The following is a 23,244-nucleotide window of genomic DNA, read 5'->3' as shown; positions in this document are numbered from 1 at the left end:
GGCGTTTCCTTGGTTCTTGGCCAAAGGATTGAGTTCTGATGTACTTTTTTGAACTCTTTCTTTCCTTTATATTTCCTCTGAGGAGCCACCAACTCGGAGTAAATTATGACTCTGTAAGGAGAAGAAAGAGATGAATGTTCCATTTTTTTGTTGCCAACTTGAATGATTAGATTTAATAGAGGGAAAGGTGAATCATGGTGCATTTGTTTTGGGTGAGATTCCACTGCAGTTGCGGCTTTTGATGCCTGTAAACTGAGTGATGATGAGTCATGAGACCAAGAAGTGTACGTATGTTTATTATATATATATTCCATCAAACCTTTTGGTTGGTTAAATGTAATAAAATTCATGGGTCATTAATTGAAGTCAATGTACATTCTGCTAAATATACGTATCTTGTTGCCATGATTGACAATCCAATTAATGAATAAAAAGGCTCCTCCTTGACTATCACCTCTCTTGTTTTGAGATACAGGATGAGTTTTAGAACATCAATTGAAGTCAAGCATCACCTAGCTTGCCATTATGATGTCTAATATGTCATCTAGCCATTTACATCTCTAATGGCCTCTAACTCCACTCCCTCTGAGCCACCAATGCTGCCCTCTCTAGTTCATCCATGCCGAAACTCCGCTACACCTCCAGTGCTTTATCAGGGAAAAGCGAGGCGAGGCAGAGGAGCATGAGGACCTACTGCTGAAGATGGCAAAGAAGAGGAGACAAGGTGAGTTCACCAAAGTTCCGCTGCCGTCAATCTCTCCACTTGCGTCGCCTCAAAATCCCCAGCCAGCCTCACATTTTCTGCTTCGAGGAGTGTCTGATAGCACAAGTTCAACTGTATTGCAGTAGGTTTAAACTCTGAAAGCATAGAGAGAAGAAAATCCAGTCCATAAACCAACAAACGTTTTTATTGAAAAAAGGATCCTAAAATAAATTAATACAGAAATGTGCAAGTAGGCAAAGCCTTTTTTTTTTGTGTGTGCAGGCTCATTTTTGGTGGACAAATTTACAGCACCTGCATGGCGTTTGATACCAACTGACTATAGCACACATGCTTGATCATCTGTTCTTAATATAGGGAGTTGTTACAATACCAAGTCAAATAAAATGACAAAAGGCATTGACATAGCAGGAGGCACACTTGGAGTCATTGCATCACACTACTTCCTCCATTGTTACACTTCTTAATAATCAGCGGATTGCGGATTTGGCCCTGGTTCCAGCAGGTACCCAATTGTTATCAATAGGGCTCATTATCTACAAATTCACAGGGGGCTTAACCTGGAAGTTCAACATGTAAATTGACATTAGCAGCTCGGAACTGAAAATACATGCTAGAAGAAAAACAAACCGTTCAATTTCTCAAAATTTCAGCGACACCATAAACCAGTGCGCAAATGATATCTCACTGAGGTTGATGGCGAGTACAAGATTGGGTTCCAATCGGAAAAGAGGTAGAAGTGCTACTTCAAATAATTAGTACAAAAATAAAACAGGACGCCATTTTTCTCAATTTCCAAAGATGAAATAGGTATATATAATCTATCATTGGAAAAAAGAACAGTGGCACAACACGGTTCAGAAGAAAATAAATAGGATCAGGAAAACGACTGAAGAAAGAAAATGTTTTGGCATTCATATTGACCACCACACTTGACTCTAAAGTATAACCAGGTATTAAAACTCACAAGATACTTCATGATGCAATCCGTGAAGAGGGTGCACTTGTTATTGAAGAATACGTGGACTTGGTATTGAAGATGAGTTTGCCTAATATGAAAATGGGTACACCTTCTATTGAACAAAAAAATGATGTATCTTATGTTGAAGAATAGGTGTACTCAAGAAGAGCATCTGGTATAATATAATGGGTGCACCATACCTCCCTTCATGCAAAACTTCATGAAGAGGATTGCACCTAAGTTTTGTTTGTGCACAGATGTGCATAGTTTCATTATTATAATTCCTAGAACCATCTAATAATTGGAGTCTTCATCTATGCCTTCGCTACCCATATCAAATACCGACATTGGACACCAACAAATGGACACCACATAATGATCATATAGATAATTTTTTAGAAATAGCTATGTCTAGCACTTGGATTCACACCTGTACAGGATACTTGTACCTGAGTTTGATAAATATATTTGCATCATATTAACGGAACTGGAATTAAGGTGTCAAATATAAGTAAAATTGCAATAGGCACTATTGAGGGATCATTCAAAGAGAAAAGAATTCATGTTTAGTTCTTAATAAATGCTCAGCTCCCAATGCCACTTCTTTCTGAAAATCTGCAACTTGCACAAAGTTCAATGATATGCTCAGAGCCTTAGAAAGAAAATAATGCTCTTTTACAAGACAAATTAAGATATAGTATAAACCTGTAAATGAGAATTCAACCAACATTTTAACTAGAACAGGATTTTGAAGTCAAGTTTTGAAGAAAATTAAGCAATGTAAAAACCTATGATGAGTGTTTATTCAATAACTTGACTTGATAAAGATTTGCAATTATGTTTTGGATGCTTGATGATCTTACCTTGAATAACAAGTCGTGTGCAATATGCTCCCAAGGCAATGAGATGGACATCAGGCAACACTTGAGAGGTAGAAGTTCAAGGTCAGCTTGATTATTAGGCGAGGAGGCAGCATAAGCCTGCTTAGCTAACACAGAAGCAGCTGATGCAGCTCTGTGGAGAATTGTTGCTAAGCTGATACCTGAACCTTTACTGGATAATTGAGATGTTGAAAGAAGATCCGAGTGTTGGTTGCTTTGATCTACAAAAGGCAAAGTTAACAGTTGCTATTACTTATGCCATTACAGGGCAACCACCTTGTGTAAGGTTTTTCCAAACAGAATAATTTTGTGTAATGCATTTCAATGGCAACTGATTGTGACTCCTTTTAGATGTGTATTTAACTAGAAATTTATTTTTTTCAATTCAAAATATTGCTTTAAATAGACTTGGAATAATATGGTCACCAAACAAATTAAATAAGGATCTCTAACCAGCTATTCCAGAAACAGCAACTTCAACTTCCCCTCGACCTCCAGGACCTCTCATGTAAATCCTGTCAGTATTTGGCTGACCATGGCCCATTGACAGAAGGCTTCCAAATCTAGACCTTCCAGCTTAAGAGAAACCATGAAACTCTCAGTGAATATAATACAATTGATCAATGAAGACACGGTATTAAGAATTAGCATGAAGAATAAAGGCAAAATAATTCAAGATCTAGCATGACAAGAAGACTGAGTTGTTGAATGTTATGTAGGCACACATCATTTTGTTTTTGGTAAGATCATGCCTCTAATCAATCAGTGGAAATGCATTTTCTCACCTTAATAGCAACAGATTACAACAATAGTAACATAACATAGTATCTTCACAAAATGAGAAAACAATTTGAAAATTATCTGGGATCCCTAAATAATAATGTGCCATCTTATGGAAGTAGAGCATGGTCTTATCACCATACAAAGTCATCTTTAGCAGTTTTCTAATAGAGTGATAATAATGTGTCACCATAATCAACAGGTTACCTAACACATGAATTCAGATATCCATGATCCTACCTGCGTTAGGACTCATCAAAGGGTACAAATTTATAATATGGTTGGGGGAAATATCAATCTACAAAATCAAAATTAATTTATTAATAGCAATATAATATAATTACCCATTAATCTAATATCATCTAATATAATTACCCATTGATTGTGTCAACAAATATAATTTGATATTAACTCTCAACACCCCTTGGCATGCTAAAATTGACATAATAATTTTGTTATATATATAGTTTGTCTTTACACAAGATGATATTCAAACTGTAGCATTCCAGATAGAAAGCAAAAGTTGAGTTTAGCTATATAGTTATACAGTCGTGTTATCTTCATCTTCATCACTTTCCTCCTTTCACCTCCAATTTATCACTAGCACCATACATTGAAACGTTGACATGATACCGAAATAGTATTGTTCCAATCAAAGACTGAAACATCGGCATAGTTTAAGATTTCGAACTAGAGCGAGCCATTGATGAGGAAGATGAGAACTAGGCAGATGTATTGAGGTGATTTCAGGTGGTACAACGGTGTAAATCAAGAATGGCCGTTTACATGAGTCCTTGCTAATGTCCTTAGTTTGCTAAGTGGGAGGTGAAGTTCTAGCAGATTAGCACCTAATTTACATGAGCAACCCAATGTGACCTAAGTCCGTACATGCAACTTAGAAGGACAAGGAATTGATGTACCTTGAGCATAATCTCGTCAATGGACCTATCCATGTTATGTTTTCTAAGCTATAGGAAGTTAACATGGTAACCGCACTAGCTAAACATGTGGTGGGAGTTACCATTGGAGAGGGAACTCACTGTGATGTGAAGATGGATAACATCCCATTCAGTGCACCGGGCAGCTCAAGCTTGGTGACTCTAGTTAGTGAAATCCTTTGTAAATTAAGTGGCAATGGTCCAAAGGATCTGAAGGGATCTTGGTAACAGGTGCGAAGGTGGTAGAGAAAAGGGATATAATGAAAGAAATATAAAATAGGGATCAAGAAGTACAATATTACTGGAAAGTTCCAAGTGAAAATTATTCCTCACAAACAATTTCACGAAAATGGCTTCAGATGATTTGTTAATGAAAGAATAATAGTAGGAACTTCATAATCTCACAATCAAATACATCCATAAGAAAACAAAATATAACTCACCATCATATGCTTCTCTAACCATCTGATAGCTAACAAATCCTGAGAAGAGAGTAAGCTGCAGTAAAAATAGTCTTGTCAAAGATTTCGCTAACACATATTATGGAACCAAAGTAACTAGCCAATAAGCTACAATTAATTTGAGAGGAAATTTCATTTTTTACTTAAATTTCAACTATTTCTCAAATGCCCCCAAGTTTTATGAAAGGTCAAAGTGCTCCCTAGACTTTATTGTTTCCTGTCATTTTGCCCCTTAGCCGTCATCTAATGGAGAAACACATAGAGGTACATTAGCATAAGCTTCCTAAATTCGTGGATATGAATTAGAGGGCAAATAGAGGCATGACAAAGTCTCCTCCTTTCACTGAAGAAGCTTGAGCATGGTCACAAATTGTCTACAAGAGCAGAAAGGAGCAAGCGGTGGTTCTTGCTAGTGGTTGCACCTACTCAGAAAGTAATGCCCCTAATGTTAATAAAGCTAACTTGGAAGCTCGTTAATTTTCTGAAGGGATTGTTAGTGTAGATGAAACAAAAGCAATCCTTTGAGTCGACATCCCAGCTCTTTCCAGCAGCAGATATAACGTGTTTGGGTATGCCACACATCATGAAATGTTGCATTTGCATTGCACGTGTAAATATATGTTTCTCCCATTAAATGGTACAAGTTAACAAGTAGGAGCAAAATTAAGGTAAACGACAAAGTCTGGGGCATTTGACCATACAAAACTAGAAACATTTTGAAAAAGCAGTTGAATTTTGCAGGGAAAAAAGGAAATTTCTCTTAATTAAAACCAAAGTTTAGATAATGTAGTAACGAACTCAGAACAAAATGTAATTAACATAATGAAAATAAAACTACCTGAAACTTTAATTCAACAAGGAAATATATTACAAGATATAACTATTACAACTTCGTTAAATCAGCCAAATCTCCAATTAAACATTCCACAAAAAAAAGTGAACTCCAAGCTGTAGAAGAATTTCTATTGGATCATAGAGTGTGTTCCATGAACATTCTCAACTGTAAAAGAAAATGCAATTGATGCAAGCAATGAAAAGAAATAAAAAAAAAAAAAAAAGAGAGAAAGGTGCAAGCAAAACAGTACAATTACTCAACATTATCACAGCATAAAAATATGGAATTAAAGAGCACAGGAAGTGCAATTTCTAAATCATCCCACTGATGACACCCAGTATTTTACCTTGCCTACCAGTTAAGGCAACATCAGAAAGTTTCTACTAGCTTTCCTTACAAGGACAGAATTACATAATGAATCGAGGGTGGTCCTTTTTTTGACAAGTGGTGCTAAATATATATTACATAAACAAAAGAAAGAACCATAAGTGGATCGAAATTTTAGGTAATGCAAGAATAGTAAATTTTCTATTAAGATCTAAATATATAGATTGGGTAAATTGTTAAAAGGTCAAATTTTTGGGGAAAAAATGCTCTTCGAAACTAAGAAGTGATCGTACCAATGACAGACTACAAAAGGAATCATTCAAGTTTTGTTAATCCATGTTGGCTTGGTATGTCCAAGATACTTGCTCATGTACAAATATTAATCAGATTTAGGTATATCTGATTATGCAAGTAATCAACCATTGAGTAGAGCAAATTCTGCTAGGATCCCATGTAAATCACGTCAATATGGAATTTGCTTACAAGTCCTAAGATTTCCTTCGTGCTTGCTCAAAGATATTATGAAAATCCAACTTATTACAAATATACTCAGTCGGAAAAATCTTAAGATAACTCAATCCTAGAACATCATAAGGACTTGATTGACAAATTCTGATAATAAGAGTTAACAAATGATGTGGAAATTTCATTGGATTGCATCTCCTCTTTGATGAAGTGGCAATTGTTTTTCTCTTATGAAACATTGGGTTAGATGGCATGGCATATGCATGAAACTTTATCGTCCCAGTGCAACTTCATTAGTTCTTTAAGAGCATTCCCCAACTAGATTCATAACCTCATGCTCTGCCTTTGCACTAGATATAGAAAAGATAGTCAACTTCTTAATCTTCTAAGAAATCAATTAATCTTCCAGAAAGATGAAGCAGCCCAATGTGGGTTGTATGCCTATATGAGAACATGCTCAGTTGATATTAGTGTACCCCACAATCAAAAGGCAATCTCAATCCTAATATAGAAGACATTTTCCTAATGTGTTCTTTAAATATAGTAGATTTGCAAAGGTTATCTTAAAATGATCATGGCATAGAGCCTTAATAAACTAGGTCAACTAACTCCTCATGCTAATTGAGAATAATATGTCTGATATTTTACTATAAGTTAAGTTTCGAACCAGTCTTTTGTACCTTCTTGGATTAGTGAATGACTTTCTTTGTCCTAACATCAGTTTGACATTCTGATCCATAAGTATCAACTGGCTCAGCTCTTAACATATAATCCTCTAAGTAGGCCACCACTATATCAACAAAATATCTTAAGTCACTAAGATCCTTGGTCTCATAAATGTTGGCAAATATAGACTTTCATCCTGGTAATCCTTACAAGATCATCACCAGCTATGATGATATCATTCAAATAAAAGATAAGAACATACTTCCTACCTAGAGAGGTAACAAAGGAGAACACAACTAAATTTACCAATCCTTACTCTAAGAGATTGGTTTAGATTATTTAGGAAGTTCTTCAATTTGCATAGACCATAAGAAGAATATGCTTCCCAAATAGAGAGGAGCGATTTTCTAATCTAAGATACATGTATATACCCATGTATACTTATCCAAAAGGTGAAGGAAACACTACAATATGGTTGCCAAGGTGAGAGGTCAGATTAAAGCATCTTACCCCACAAAGGAAAAGGTGTCTGAGTAATCCACTCTATAAACTTAAGTGTATCCCTTCTCTGTTAAATGATTTTTCAATCAATCCACAATACTACTAGGTGGTGTATTCACCACAAAATGTCATTTGCAACCTACTACAAACTTGTCAAAAGGAGTAGACATCAGATCCCATATAGCATTCAAATGTGAGGCCTGTATCTCGTCAATCATACACTAACTCCACCTTCAATGCTCAGTCTCTAATATAATCCTACAAATAAAGCGTGAAGCAAAAAAAAAAAAAGGGTTGGTAGCATAAGATAGAAACTAGTTGTTTGGGCCAGTAAAAAGTACCAACTAGTTGTTGCCTAAAAAATACTTCCAACTATTCACTGGTCAAATCAAGGAGACCACACATGCAGGAGGAACTATTTGAGATTCATTGTCCGTTACTGGAGGAGATAGAAAGAAAATTGCACATCAAGTTGGTCCATTGAGAGGCAAGGGTAAGCACCTAGTTAACAAGTTGGTCCATGATGCTAATCAGTAGGTCTTGCCCAAGTTGCAATATATCCCATAGGAGTATCTGATATTGCTATTGGTCTATATTTCCAAGCACTCATGTTCTATCATTTCTTCTACACAATCAATGGGAGAGTGTAAGAATCAGAGTGTAATATGCGTGACATGAAGATGACAGAGATAGTGTCCAATAACATATTCAACCACACATAAGAGACATGTTAAGATAAAAATATTAATTGAACCGTTACGTAATTGAATAAAATTTTGGGATAAGTGGATCTTTAACTGCTACTTTATTTAATTTCATGATTGATTTAAAATTGAGTGCATCATCTCTAGGCATGTGAAGCCATGCATCAAAAACCAATGTACAAAGGGCAACACCATACTGAATATAGCATGATTCAGAGTTGGTAGTAAGCTTACAAGCATGCACCAGTATTAGATGAGAAGTTATTTATAAAAGTTTCTTTCCCCAACATGGCACAGTCGCATGTAAAACACCTTTACTTGATGCGCCAATTCAGAACTTTAAATTGGCATGAATATCACCATATATGATAATAAAAGATGTAAGACCAGACATGCACACACATAAGAAATGATTGCATTATATTGCAGCATAAGCATACAAGCAGTTAAAACCTGTGAAGGTTTGTCTTGTTCAGAATCTTTGTCAACATCAACAAGCCTACTAGAGTTGAACTCTGGGACATCCGAGAGATCATTGTCTGATGGAAAAGCTGCCCCATTGTGTGCATTGAGAAGTACACAGTAACAGTGATCTCTTTCTGACAAAACCTAACCAAATTGAAATTAATAATTGCTTCAAAATTTTAAGTGGAGCAAGGCAGCATGTGGAAAGAAACAATTTGATTAAAAGAACAACTAGAATAAGATTGTACAAAAACCAACTATTCCAAATCTTGAGTAAATTAATGGCAAGGCTTAAGAACCTACTGTCAATGTGTGAGCAAAAACATATACACGAGGATATTAGTAGAATAACAAAACTCCATCTGCATCTTTTGGTTAAGAGAAAGGAATGCGACTAAATTTTGGCAAAAAAAAAAAAAAACACAACATCAAGTGTTCTTAAGTTGGATTTTGGATTCTCCTCATGTCCTTAGGTTTCTATTTCTTTTATTTTTATGTATATTGGATTTTGATTTCAAACAAATATTTGAAAAATCATTCAGGTCAAATGGATTTTTTTTATAACTTCTTAGGGGGCGTTTGGTTCTTTGTTAGGAATAGGAATCGGAATGGGAATCATTATATAGTGGAATGGGAATGGGTATGAGCATGAATATCACTCTTAAAAACAATGTTTGGTTAGTTGTATATTTTCTATCGGAATAAATCAAAATTTTCTTTTTTACCCTTAAAGAAAAATAAGAGAAAAAATTAAATGTGAGAGAAAGATAAATGTGAGAGAAAAATATGATGAAAGAGAATGATGAGAGAGAAAGGATGATGAGAGAGAAAGTGTGATGAGAAAGAACAAGGAGAGAGAAGTGATATGAAAGAAAAAATAAATAAATATATTTTGATATTTGATATTAAAGAAGAAAATTTTAGTTTTAGCTTAAAGGTAACACCCCCTTAATCTTTTGAGGTTTTAAAGAAGTTTTTATAAATAAATCTTGTTAGGATTAAGGGAAATTATCCCTTACTCCCCTAGCTTCGTACCAATATATATTACTAATCAATAAGGAGTATTACATATTAAAGGGGAGCCTTGGCGCAATGGTAAAGTTGCTATCATGTAACCTTATGTTCACGAGTTCGAGTCATAGAATCAACCTATTGCAATGCAAGATAAAGCTGCGTACAATAGTCGTAATGTGGTCCGACCGTTTCTTGGAACCCTGCATTGGCGAAAGTTTTGTGTATCGGGTTGCCCTTTAAGCAATATTACATATTCACTCTTACAATTTTTTTCTCTTTAGAATTTAGTGCATAATACCATAACACACCCCTCAAATTGGTTCAAATATATTACAAAAGCCTAACTTATTATAGATGTACTCAACCCTAGGTCTCATTAAAAATTTAGTCAATAAGTCTGTTAACTAATCATATGAGCTATGAATGGAGGATATCATTTGATTGCATTTTCTATGTGATAGTGACAAAAAAATTTCAAGTGACAATCGATCTCTCTTAAGAAACATGGGGTTCAAAGTTATATGCATAGAAACTTGAATGTAACAATCTAGCTTCAATGGCTTTGTAGATGCATATCCTAAGTCAATAGTTGTGTTAATGAAGACAATCTCCCATTTAGCTAAAGGTACAACAAGAATAACCGAGATTTTATCCTACTAAGTAGGATTGACTATATGGATCATTATATATCATCGGGCTCCATCCCCTACTATTATATTATTGGGATCCGTCCCCTCTTCCTCGATTAATGAGTGTATTTGTCGCAATCTCACATCGACATTTATTGGGCACCAAAGTGCATGTCCATACCATTTTAAACATGTCTCTCGCAACCTCATTTAGCTAGTCTCATGGCATTATATTCTATGTCTACACTTCTTTACACTTGACCTTGATACAATTGTCTTCTTTTTATCTCATAAGAGGAAACAACAGATAGAAATAGATGATCTATTTATATAATTTGTATCCTCTTCATCCAAGTACTTATCAAATTTTCAACACTCTTAGTCATGTCTTATTGAAAAAGAATTGATCTTAACTTTCCAAACTAAGCTTCTTCAACTTACATACAAGACTAGTATCCCCAAGAGAAACAAGCCTATACTCTATATATAGCTCCTCAGAAAGATCAATATGAAGGAAAACATTCTTAATGTTAAGTTGATGAAAACGCCAATAGAGGATAGTAGCTAGCAACGAGGGATAGAAAAAGACGAACTGATGTAATCTTGTCCACCAAAGAAAATGTATGCATATGATGAACACCATAAACTTGAGTATTACCAAGACATGAGATATGGTTACCAGAAAGGCCTATTACTTAGGCATCAACGTCATGCAAATAGGAGCACAAGGCTCAGAGTCAATTGAGGATGAGAAAAGCTTGGAAAGAATATTCTTGGATCTACACAAGCTCTAATATCGTGCGCGCGCTCACACACACATATTCAATTTTACAACTTAGTCAATAATACCACAGCCATACTAGGCACAGTATTGCTAGATAAAGATGATGATATTAGTAAATTTTAACCCCAATCCAAATCTTTTAGGTTAGGAGAAAGAAATGTAGCTCAACTTTTGGCCAAAAACAGCTATTACAATAAGAGTTCTTAAGTTGGATTTTGGTGTTTCCTCATGTCATTAGGTTATTATTTTTTTTATTATTTTAATTAAATCTAAACCCAATCCAAAATAGTAGTTGTTGACCTAGAGTCAGAAACAACCTCTTGCAAAACAAAATAAGATTGTGTACAATACCCTTCCCCGGGACCTGCATTGACAAGAGCTTCATGCAACGAGCTGCCCTTAATTAAATTTAATGATTTCAAATATAATTTTTTAAAATCATTCAAGTCAAGTGAGTTCCTTTTAACTTTTAATGTTGAATTTTAAATTAAAAAATAGATAAATATCTATTTCGCGTTAATTTCTCATTTAAAATCCAAGCTGTGTGGGGTGATTTTTGGTTTTAGGTCAAAACTTGAAATGTTGACATTAAAAAAGCTAATTGTTTGGGTTAATGCAAATTATTGTTATCATGTGAAAGCAATATGTTTTCTCATTGTCAGATGGAGTTAATATGCCATTTATAGGTATGCCTACTACATCAGAAATGTTAAATGAGACATTAGATCTCATAAAGCCAAAACTTTTTGTTCTCATGTTGAAGCATTTATCATTTATCTAAGAAAGATCAACGTTGATATTTTACAACTATCAAAGTTCATCAAACCAACATTTCTGATATTAAAAAGGGCAGCCATGACATCAAACAATTTGGGAATTTTTTAAAGAGAGAAAAATCATGCCAATCTAGTGAACTAATGTCTTCATAGAATGAGGAAAAAATCAGAATTTTAAAACAAACAGAAACCCTAATTATTGAAAACAACCCCCAAATTGAAATTTGAGCTAGCATAATTGTTAGTCTAGTTCTAAATTGTAAGAAGAGTTGGAGTCAGTCAAGAAGATGCATTGTACTACATTTTTTCAGAAAAAAAGAAGACAAATAATGACTCGTACCAACAGTTGAACCTAGACAAGCATCAAGTTAAGTCTTGGGAAAATGAAAATGTAATAACAGAATAAAATTATGTTACCACAGCATCGAAGGTATCATCAAAATCATCAACCGAAAAACAGATATTTGGGTAGGCAGGCAAAGTTTCCACAGCCTGAAAATTAAAGATCAACATAAGAGGAGATAGTGTTTGAACTTTGAACTTTGAACTATGAACTTGATAAGTAGGACTAACACTTTTAACATCCAAGTAAATACTAACATCTAGGAGCAATGAGAATCGATAGTCAGAGGTGAGAGGACTAACCTTTCTGTGATCCAAGTGAAAGTTAACACGGCTAGGAGACGCATAGACAGTCTTTACCACCTGACCCAATAACTGTATGATTAATCATCAAGAAAGAAAGATGATCCTACAGGAAACTTTTAATCCCAATTTCAATAAAGCGGAAAGACCACCAAAAAGAAAAGACATCATTAAATTTTAACTAAAAGGTGTTCTCCCTTTTGTTATAGATAATTAATGAATTGATTAATTGAAGAATATCATAAAGACTGTTATATAATAGATCTATGTTACTTAGGAGACCCACACAGGCTAATATCCTACACGAGTGTGGATCCAAGTGTTTCTCATGGTTCTTGCCAAAAACTTTTAAATGGAATTGATCAGAATTTCAGATGTTCACACTAGGAGTATTCTTGTCAATGAAGAGTCCAGCTATTAAAGGAATGAAATGTATTACTTATTCTTTAGTATAAGTCATATATGTTGTCGCACACAGGTGGGTTTATTGCTTGTGTGTACGCAAATGCAACATCCAGGATATCTTATTTTCATGCTTTGGCAGCTACAAGCATGAGATAGCCAGCTTATCTTTGCACATCCTTTGCCTGCATCCAAATGGATGGATAGTTTTGCACATAAGAATCTACCCCACAAGTCAGACATGCATAAGACGTGAGTTTATGCACAAAATAAGCATTTTGTGCATACCAAGCAAACAACATTACATGTCAATCACCTTCTATTTCTGAGATGTTAAAATATTAGCATATATGAGGATGCCCAAGTACTAATTCATAAATAATTGAATAAATGCAAAGAGTCAAAATTGCAAAGCACACTATTTTTACGAAAAAAAGGACTAAATATTAATGCAGAATATATAATAAGAGATTTCAAACTTGTTAACCAATTGAGCTTTTTAAAAATCTAACATCTGCATGCACACCCAAGAGGCAAGAGAGAAAGAGTTATCGTTATTTGTACCTTGTATATCGATGATAGTGAAGTTTCCTGTCCACTTTGATGTTTCTCCAGATCTTGTTTACTTGTGAATGAATTGACCAATATGAGCAAAAAAACAAAAACTTCATGGAATGAAATGGTTGAAAACAAATAATAAATAATATCATAACCAATAGAAAATTAATTAGCATTAAGACGTGAAATAGTAATGTGGCTGTTGAAATATGAGAGGGATATGCACAGGGACATTGGATGTTGTTTAATTTACTCCTACCATCATTTTTGAAAATGTAAACCTGTCCATCAACAGACACTCACTACTCACTACCCATGGAGCAGAGTTGTCAGAGAAGAACCTACACAATGTTGAGTTCCTTTACAAGGTCCAGTTCACCTATTGATTTCTTTTTATTTTTTTTATTTAAATTTATATAAGTCCTACACAAATTGTGTTATGCTAAAAGTTAAGTGATGTGCTTTGTTATTAGTGTTATTGTTAAGCAAATATGTTTGATATTCAGGTGTTCCTTTGAGTGATGAGCTATGTTATTAGAGTTATTGTTAAGCAAATATGTTTAATATTAAGGTGTTCCTTTGATTATTAATGGATATTTAATCTAGGTACTTGTCTTTAGTTTGTAGTTCATAATTATTTTTAATTGTTGGATATTCATTGTTGCCAAATTTTGAGCTAACTGTATTGTCGAATTTATTTTATATTTTACACTTATTACTCTCAAAAAAATAAGGCACGGTATCGTGGTGTATATTGCTTGCAGATGATATTATTTTGGTAAATAAAACAGAGTAAATGTTAAAGGGAAACACTAGAAGTAAAAGGTTTTAGGGTTAATAGAGTAAAGACACAATATATAGAATTTAAGTTTAGCAATATTAGACATAATAAAATAATTGTTAAGATAGGAGATGACGAGTTGACTGATAGAGCTTTAAGTATTTAGGATCATTTTTGCAAAATAATAAAAGGATTGAGAAAGATGTCTTACATATAATACAAGTAGGATAGTTGAAATGGAGGAGAGCATCAAATGTTTTATGTGATTGTAAAGTACCTCCAAAACTTAAAGAAAAGTTCTACAAAACGGGGGTTAGACCTGCTATGTTATATAGCATTGAATGTTAGGCTATGACTCAAGCATATAAACAGAAGATGAGTTGCAAAAATGAGAATGTTAAGGTGGATGTGTGAACATACGAGAATGGATAGAATAAGAAATTAGAGCATTAGAGAGAAAGTCGGAGTTGCATCTATTAAGGAAAAATTATGACAAATACGCACATGAAATGAAGAAGAGGAAGACAAAAAAAGATTTGGTTAGCAACGATAAACAACAACAACCAAGTCTTTTCCCACTAGGTTAGCAACGATAAAACAAGATAAAATTTATTTAAGTATAGAAAACGATATACTGGGGGATAGAGCCCGCGTAAAAGAATCCATATAGCCGATCCCATCTAGTGGGATAAGGCTTGGTTGTTATTGTTGGTGTACTCTCAAAAAAATAAGTATGTTTTGTAATAGTTCTTTTTATGATGAACAATTTATTTATAAATTTATGTTTGAACCTACAACCTATAATTTTCCTGAGTAGTCTTCCATGTCATACTAGTTTACACCAAGGAAGCTCACCATGTTTATAAGATGACGACCAAACAGGTGACATACCAAACCTGTCACCAATCAAATGTCTTGACAACTTTGTGAGGACAGGTCAATGAGGTGTGAGTGTGACACTAGGAGTGGATTATGTGTGAATTATGTTTTATCCCTTCAGAATTTTTTCCTCCTTTATATGTACACTGTTCTCCACTGGAAGACATATACTATCCTCTAAATATATATTTTTTGTGGACTTGCTTCAATCTTTTGCTAAAAAACAGATTGGTGACTATACCATTTTAGCAACTCCAACAGGACAATTTTGGAAACACCAAAACTACAAGTGCAAGATATCAATCAAAAGCTGATAGGCATCTAATCAATGGTACCATTATGAATTGAATGTAACTGTCTAACAGTATCAATTACGCAAGCAGTAAGTCAGTGGAACAATTAATCCGCATCAACCATATGGAATTACAAAAGGCATAAAAGGTAACGTGAAAAAATGACTAAGTTCACTATCCAACTCATTTTCAATTGTCTTTCTCATGAATATATATATTAAAAAAAAAGATTAAGGAACTAGGATGATTTTTCCATACTATCCTACTGGTTTTGATACTAGGCAGACAATCGTCTCATCTTAGGTAATGAAATGGATACCTTAGCATAAGAACTTCAAGTATCATTGCTACCAAATAATGACATTATAAGATCGCAGATTTGCTCTGATACCATGATAGAAATCCCAACTAAATGGGATCCTAACCCCTTTTATATATTGATAAAAGAAGTTATTCTTCATAAAATAACAAACTTTTCTAAAAAAACTCAACTTTTTATGAAACCAGCTATGCTAGCATATTCCCATAATTTACGAAATCATGATCCCCTGATTTATGAAATATTTTTTGCTTAATTCTGTAGGGATATACATGGTTCCAAATTCATGATTCCCACAAACCTAAGAACATGAAAACCGATTGGAATCACTCAAGGACATATCCAGGAATTAGAGGTGGGCTGGGCTTTGGGTGTGGAAGGGATGGATTTTAGTGAGCTAAGTAAAAAAATTTACACAGGTGATTGTACTTCTTCAATTGTACTATTAAAGAAGTACAATTGAGCATCTTAAGCAAGGTTGGGCTAGAGCCCAAGACAACCATTATATGGATCCGTTCCTCGAATCACTTTCATGGCAAAGGCGACGTAGCAAACACTTTTGCCTAAGGATCCTACACTAACTCCACAATGAAAGCAACGCAAAAGCATACATCGCATGAGGATTTTAATCTAATTCAGCTATTGATGCACTACTCGAGGATCATGACTTGACTCCACAATAAACGCAACATAGTAGACACTTCACTTGAGGAGCCTAACCTCCTTGTTGCTAGAAAAAAGGAATTAGGGGCATTTGAAAGTGAAGAAGAGAAGAAAAATTAATCTCCTTCACATGTTTGGTTGTGTTGCCTTCTCTACTTCGCAACTTCTTCATTTCCTTGATTCTCTTCTCGACATCACAATGCTACTCCCATTCTTCCCTACTTTTGTGGCATTAGGTAGCAGTAAGGAAGTAGATTTAGTCTCTAATCCTTTTCCTCTTCTTCTCCTCTCCAATTCTTCTTCTCCTCTTTCTCAATGCCTCTAGCAATGCTTGGTGGTACGTCTGACATATCACTGACAAAGTCTCATTTCGGTAGGAGACCAAAGCACTTGCTCAGAACGAGATTTCAAACTTGGGTAACAATATTTGAAAATCAATCAGTAAAAATCAGTGGGCATATGAAGCCACTTACAAATTGAAAGTTGTACTAAAATAAAGGGAAAATACCATAGCTGTGAGAACTTAAGAAAAAAATATTGTGAAACAAAGACAAAATAAACGTACTTGCAAATTGCAACTGTCACTCGAAATGATGTGTGAGCAATCAAATTCAAGTAAAAACTACGCCTCCAATCCACGCATGCTGAACTTTCACCAATTACTCTCTCCAGCTGCATGACATAAAGTCAAAAAAACAACTTAGCTTTGTTAACTCCTAAGGACATACCATAACGGACATTAGTTCTTTACAAATAATGGATATCAGACACATTTGCTGCAACCCATCCAAATAAAAAAGTGACCATTTAATCTCATTCATCCAAATGCTGACCTAAAAATTATTGAACCCAAATTAATAGTAGTCCATGCACATAATCTTATGGACCTCTTTCATCGGTCACAACTTACTAGCTGAGATGAAATTAGGGTGTCAGAATTTTAGTTAAACCTGAAACAAGAAATCAATTACTGCAGATGTGAAAATGCAGATTGGGTAAGACTACCTCTAGAGACTTTTAACATCATACAATTATGGAAAAGATGAATTCATATTCAGATTTCACAGCTAAACAGTGTAAGACATGCTCTCAATTTTCTATGAAACACAAAAGGCATTAAACAGATCTGCAAAACTGTGTATACAACTGATGGTAAATGAAGGATCTTAAAATGACAGGATAATCCATGAATCAGGAAATACATTTAAATAAATTAAACAAGCAACTATTTTTAATGATGAATAGGGTCAATTAGTGAATTCTCCATCGAAGTACGCTGCAGCAAGATGTGGACGTTTATGATTATTTAGACACTACAAGAAACACAGTAAAGGATGTGCATGGAGATGCAAAAGGAAAATATATGGGTTTTATAGTACCTCAGGGCCCCATCTACGGACAAAGAAAGGAGAATTGTCTTCCTTAGCATCACCAGAACCATATCCATTCATGCTCTGCATGCCAAGGTAGATATCATTAAGGTATATGAGATACACTTGAACCATGAAAGTTTATTACAAATTACCGTGCTTCTAACAAAAAAAAGAAGATCATCCTCCTGACGTCCCTTTGATACCCTCCCACGTATAAAATAGAAATCCAGAACCTCATGCCAAAACTCATCATCCATTTCAACATCAGAAGCATCTAATAGATCATGAACTGACTCACCCAACAGGTTGGAATGTTTTTTCACCATGCTCAGCAATTCACGCCTAGAAAAAAAACATCATTGTCAGATGCTATAAGCGCGTGTGGAAAATCTGAAAATACATATAGTTTGACGCAACCAAGAACCTACTTGATTCTTCTTGTAGGTTCAGGATTGTATTTCAAATTTTCCTCTTGTTTCATTTTGAAAATAAAGGAAACTATAGGCCTCTATATCATGAGGAATGAAGCTAAAGATCATGAAATAGTTTGCATACATTTTTATCCAATAAAATAAGTCATATCCTAGAAAGAAAAATTAATAAACGACTGCTCCCTTAGTTTCCAGAAAGGTGAAATGTGTGTTTCTAATTTTCTGCAACTCTTGACTGCCAAGTATTGGCAGAGAGAGTGTCCAACATACCATTACTTAATGATAAGTCTGGTTTGCATTAGGAAGATGATTGCATATTACATTATCCTTGTGATAGCAAATCAAGCTTGGTTTAAAAAGTAGTATATTTTCTGTTCTTTAGTAAATTCTTCCATTGATGTAAAAATGATTTTGTGACAGGCTCTCCTGCAAAGAATTGCATGTAACTCAATCCCCCTAAAACCAGTTGAAAGTGGCTAATGACGAAGTACAAGCATGATTGTGTCACCTCAGATCCTAAAAATTGACTACCTGCTGTAAAATAATCTCAGTATTCAATTTTCCTACAAAAATTCCTAACATAAATTTCCTTAATACAGATTAGTTTGAAAAACGTGCTCTAAACTCATATAGTGTTGAATGCATTCAGTCTCTTAAAAGGAATACGATAGGAGTGCATTTTAATTTTTTATTCTATACGATGGAAGTTCTAATATACAAAGATTTCCATGGAAATACCGAATTATACAATTCAACAAAAATAACTTATATAACAAAAGGCTATGCAGACCCTAAGAGCATGACAGTAAACAAATGAATGAACATTAACTTTACCCTAAAATGGCGCCTCCTCTTGTAAATTAGTAAATTCCATATTGCAGCAGGAATAGACTGATAATTCAGCAAATCCAGGTACAATTGCTAGAAAATTCTACCCATTGCTAGGAAACTATTCAGTAAAGCGATCGCAAGAAGCCAATTTGGTAGATCATTGTCGCACGAACAGGGAAAAAACGCTCTACTCAAAGATTTTGACTGGGAAGGAATGATACCTGGCGGGAGCCTCGTCATCTGAGAACCTACTCGAGATCCAGATCGGTTTCTCAGCACCATCCTGCAGCATCGCCCTCCCTCGTAGGCGACAGAGACGGAAGAAGCTGAGGCTCAATTTCTAGGGTTTTAAGACGAAAATCGATCTGACACGAGCGCCGGCCGGAGACGGAACTGACTTAGTTAGTCGCCGAACGAAGACGCCAACCAAAAAAGGAAATAAACCATTTTGATCATAAATTAATATTAATAAAAAGTATAACCTGCTTGGTACATAGAGATTTTTATTTATCAAAAAATAAAATAATAAATATGAAAAGTGAAAACAAAAATACTGGTTTGGGTGGATATTTATGCTCTTTTCTTTAATTATTTCGTTTCTCTTTTTTCCCTTTATTTACTCCAAAATGAGAATGATAGAAAGAAAAAAAAAAAGAAATTTATCTTTAAAAAAGAAATATAATTAAAAAAATAAAAATAAAAATAAAAACAAACAACTAAAAAAAATCTTTGCAGTTAAGATCAGGCCCGACTTAAGAGCAGTCCAGTGCTTAATTGAAAAAATTAAATTAACATCATTAATATTAATTAATTATAAATATTATATTAATTTATTAATAACATCTTATTAATTAATTTATTATTGATTTCACTTCCTATTTATATTTTACACTTATCTTTATTTCCATATTAATTACCTTCTATAATTTTCTAAAAGTTTATATGAGATTCTATTTTACCTTAAATATAATCTATTTCTTAATTGACGTATTTCTTTATTATTACTCTTATTCCTATCCTTTGCAATTAGAAATATTATTCTATTCAACTATACATCTTATAAAATTTTATTAACTCTAATAATAATAATAATATGAGTTAGAGATTTTTTTTATTTACAAATTAAAATACTAAATAAATAAACAGGTTCTTATTATCAAACTAATAAGGAACTAAGTAAATTTTAAAAGGTAAAAATTTTAAATAATCAAATAAATTTGAATTAAAAACTTAATAATATATAAATGAATCAAACTCAAATTAAATTTGAACTAAGTTTAAAATCATAAAAATAAAAAAATATCTTTAATCCCCTCTATTTTCTATTAAGTAGCATTTTGCCCCTCTATTTTAAAAATAACATTTAATCCATTTGAAAGTCAAATGTGAAAAAAAATATAAAAAATAATTATGTCATTGTCTTTTTTTAATAATATTAAGATGAAAAAATCATATTAAATTTATTAATAATTTACGTCTATTTTTATTTCTTTTGTTATATCTAAATTAATTCTAGACAATTCAATATCCTAATTGATATTTTCAATATGTATATGACTATTGATTTACTAATTAAAATAAATGACGATTAATTTACTAATTAAAATCAAGAAATTGTATGTAACCTCCAATAATATATAAAGATTAATACTTAATTATACTAATAAAATAAAATTAAATAGTTTAAAATGTATATTTTCATCGCCCCAGCTGCACAGCCTTCGAATATAATGTATAATAATTATTTTTTCACTTCTTCCTAAATTTAAAATTTTAGATCAACCCCTATTCACGATTATATAAGGTTCCGCGAAAAAAAGTGAAAGTATAATTTTCTTTTCTTATGCGAAGGTAAATTTTCTTCATCTTCTTTGAGCTCTTTTTCTTTCTCATGCATATACGCGAGTCTCACATCTCAATTCATCACTGACTTGACTGTCAAAGAGGGTAACATTGACAATATCAACTCTTAGCTGACAAGCTTTGTTGGTGTAATTTTCCTAGGTCAAGGTTGACCAGGTTAACTAAGCTTGAATTAGCTCAAACTTGAGTCGTAATGTGCAAGTTTCGATATTTGACAATATATGAATATTATTTTGACAATGTATGGAGATTGCAGGAGCAATCGTCCGTTTGGAGAGATTAGTCAAGGTTGACCAGTTTAATGTGAAGAAGAGTCAAGTAGTCAAAGTTGACCGGATACTTGACTAGGAAGTCCAACAGAAAGGTTGGCAGAAGATGAAAATCTAAGTGGGTCGGTCTTGACCGGTCACTTGGTGGGAAAGTCCTAGTGAGTGAAGCCAGGCAGAAGGAAAATCCTGGTGAGTGAAGCTAGGCAGAAGAGAAATCCTGGTGAGTGAAGTCAAGTGAAAGCCCTAGTAAGTGAAGCTAGGCAGATGGAAATCATAGTGAGTAAAATCAGGCGAAAGCCTTAGTGAGTAAAGCTAGGCAATAAGGAAATCCTAGTGAGTAAAGTCAGACACACGGAAATCCTGGTGAGTGGAGCCAGGTGAAAGCACTAGTGAGTGAAGCTAGGCAGTAAGGAAGTCCTGGTGAGTGAAGCTAGGCACGTGAAAATCCAGGTGGGTTCAAGATGACCAGACACTTGGTGACGAAGTCCCAACAGGTTAAGGTTGATTGGATATTGGGTTTGAGGACCCTAGACTTTAGTTAGGCAAGTTAGGGTTGGTCAAGTTGATCAGGAGATCAATTGAATCAGATCTCAATCGATCAGTCAATTGATTGGGAGAGTGCTGCGAGAAAAAGGGGCCCAATTAATCGACCGATCGATTGGGAGACATTCTCGCGAGCACAGAGAGGTTCCCAATCAATTAGTCGATCAATTGGACACTGCCAATCGATCAGCCGATTGATTGGGGTTGGATTTCTTGCGAGGTTGCGAGGAAGCATGAATCAATCAATCAATCGATTCCAGATATTTCTAGCGAAGAGCACAGAGGCACTCTGAATCGATCGGTCGATCGATTCAAGCCTCCCAAATCAATCATCCGATCTATTGGGATATGACCGTTGCGCAGGTAGCGAGCTTTGGACTACTGGGATTGCACTGATCTGACATGGCAATCGATTGGGAGTAGATCCATCTATTGGAAGCCCAAGAAGTGCAGAGTATAAAGTCATTGGCGAGCTTTCTTCTCTATAGACTTCTCCTAATATTCTTCACCGGGCTCACATATCTTCACACCAGTTCTTGGAGGTTCTTGGGGACAAGTGTTATTGCATTTCTAGGATTCAAGAGGCAATCTACATCAACATGATCAAGAAAGAAGAAAGTTTTATTTGTACTCTTGTGTATTTTCTTTATGCATGTGTTGTATCTTGTTGTGAGAGTCTTGTACAAGGTTTCTCCACCTCTGATTATATCCGAGAAGGAATTTCTTTTTTAGTGGAGAGTGCTCATGTGTGTCGATCATTCGATTAGTCACATCTTCTTGAGGTGGATACCAAGTAAATCTATGTGTTAGCATTGGAGAGTTTGCTTTGAGTTTATTCCGCTGCAAATCAACAACACTGAAGCAAGCAAACAAGCGAGATGAGCTATTCATCCCCCCTCTCTAGCTCTCGAAGTGACCCAACAAGTGGTATCAAAACGAGATCGCTCTTCGCCGAACTCATCGTCAAAAGGGCAATAGGCTAGAGGAAGAAGAAGTTGAAGCCCAAATTTCATTAAGTCAAAGACTTCATCAAAGGCTTAACTTCAAGATGGAATTCCAAGCTGGACTCAGTTTCGACACAAGAGTGCCTCCACCATTCATAATGACAAACTTCGATTCTTGGAAATCAAGATTTGAAAACTTCTTCATGATGGAGATAGAGCAATGGTATGCTCTAATGGAAGGTTTTAAATCTCCAAAGGATAGCAAAGGCAAAATCATCAAGAGAATAAATGGAGCAAGGAGCAAGTTCAAAGATGTAAGGCCAATGACAAAGTGACAAAGTTATTGATCAATTTATTGCCTAATGACATCTTGAGCAAGATAGGAGAATACAAAGATGCCAAGGAACTTTGGAGTAAGTTGACAAAGATCCATGAAGAACCCTCCACTATACCAAGTCAAGAAAAATCCAAAGAGGGCAACTCATTGGATCATCGAGAAGAGAACTTCGAGGTTGAGAGGTGCTCAACATCGGAAGAAGAAG

General features: G+C 34.5%; 1 protein-coding gene across 1 annotated transcript; it reads right to left on the bottom strand.

Annotated features, from left to right (window-relative positions):
- Positions 1 to 890: 890 nt before the first annotated feature.
- On the bottom strand, positions 891 to 19,540 carry LOC121985134 (uncharacterized protein KIAA0930 homolog). The gene is made up of 12 exons (XM_042538417.1): positions 19,305 to 19,540; positions 17,974 to 18,163; positions 17,828 to 17,902; positions 17,014 to 17,120; positions 13,520 to 13,580; positions 12,554 to 12,613; positions 12,326 to 12,400; positions 8,694 to 8,849; positions 4,725 to 4,779; positions 3,017 to 3,139; positions 2,546 to 2,784; positions 891 to 1,281 (listed from the first exon to the last, which is right to left on the bottom strand). Exons 1-12 carry the CDS (start codon positions 19,373 to 19,375, stop codon positions 1,258 to 1,260), a joined length of 1,236 nt encoding a protein of 411 aa, XP_042394351.1. The 5' UTR covers positions 19,376 to 19,540; the 3' UTR covers positions 891 to 1,257.
- Between the last annotated feature and the right edge of the window lie 3,704 nt (positions 19,541 to 23,244).

The sequence above is a fragment of the Zingiber officinale genome, chromosome 5B (genome assembly GCF_018446385.1).
Source record: "Zingiber officinale cultivar Zhangliang chromosome 5B, Zo_v1.1, whole genome shotgun sequence".
Taxonomy (NCBI): domain Eukaryota; kingdom Viridiplantae; phylum Streptophyta; class Magnoliopsida; order Zingiberales; family Zingiberaceae; genus Zingiber; species Zingiber officinale.
Note: the sequence above shows the minus strand (reverse complement) of the source record. Positions and strands in the feature narration are given on the sequence as shown.

What these genes read in the sequence shown, in the direction of transcription:
- LOC121985134 (XM_042538417.1), bottom strand. Translation starts at nt 19,375, where the DNA reads ATGCTGCAGGATGGTGCTGAGAAACCGATCTGGATCTCGAGTAGGTTC. An exon ending in CACTATCATCGATATACAAG is followed by an intron (nt 12,614 to 13,519) that starts GTACAAATAACG and finishes TTATTGGGTCAG; the next exon opens with GTGGTAAAGACTGTCTATGC. An exon ending in TGCTGTTTCTGGAATAGCTG is followed by an intron (nt 2,785 to 3,016) that starts GTTAGAGATCCT and finishes TGCCTTTTGTAG; the next exon opens with ATCAAAGCAACCAACACTCG.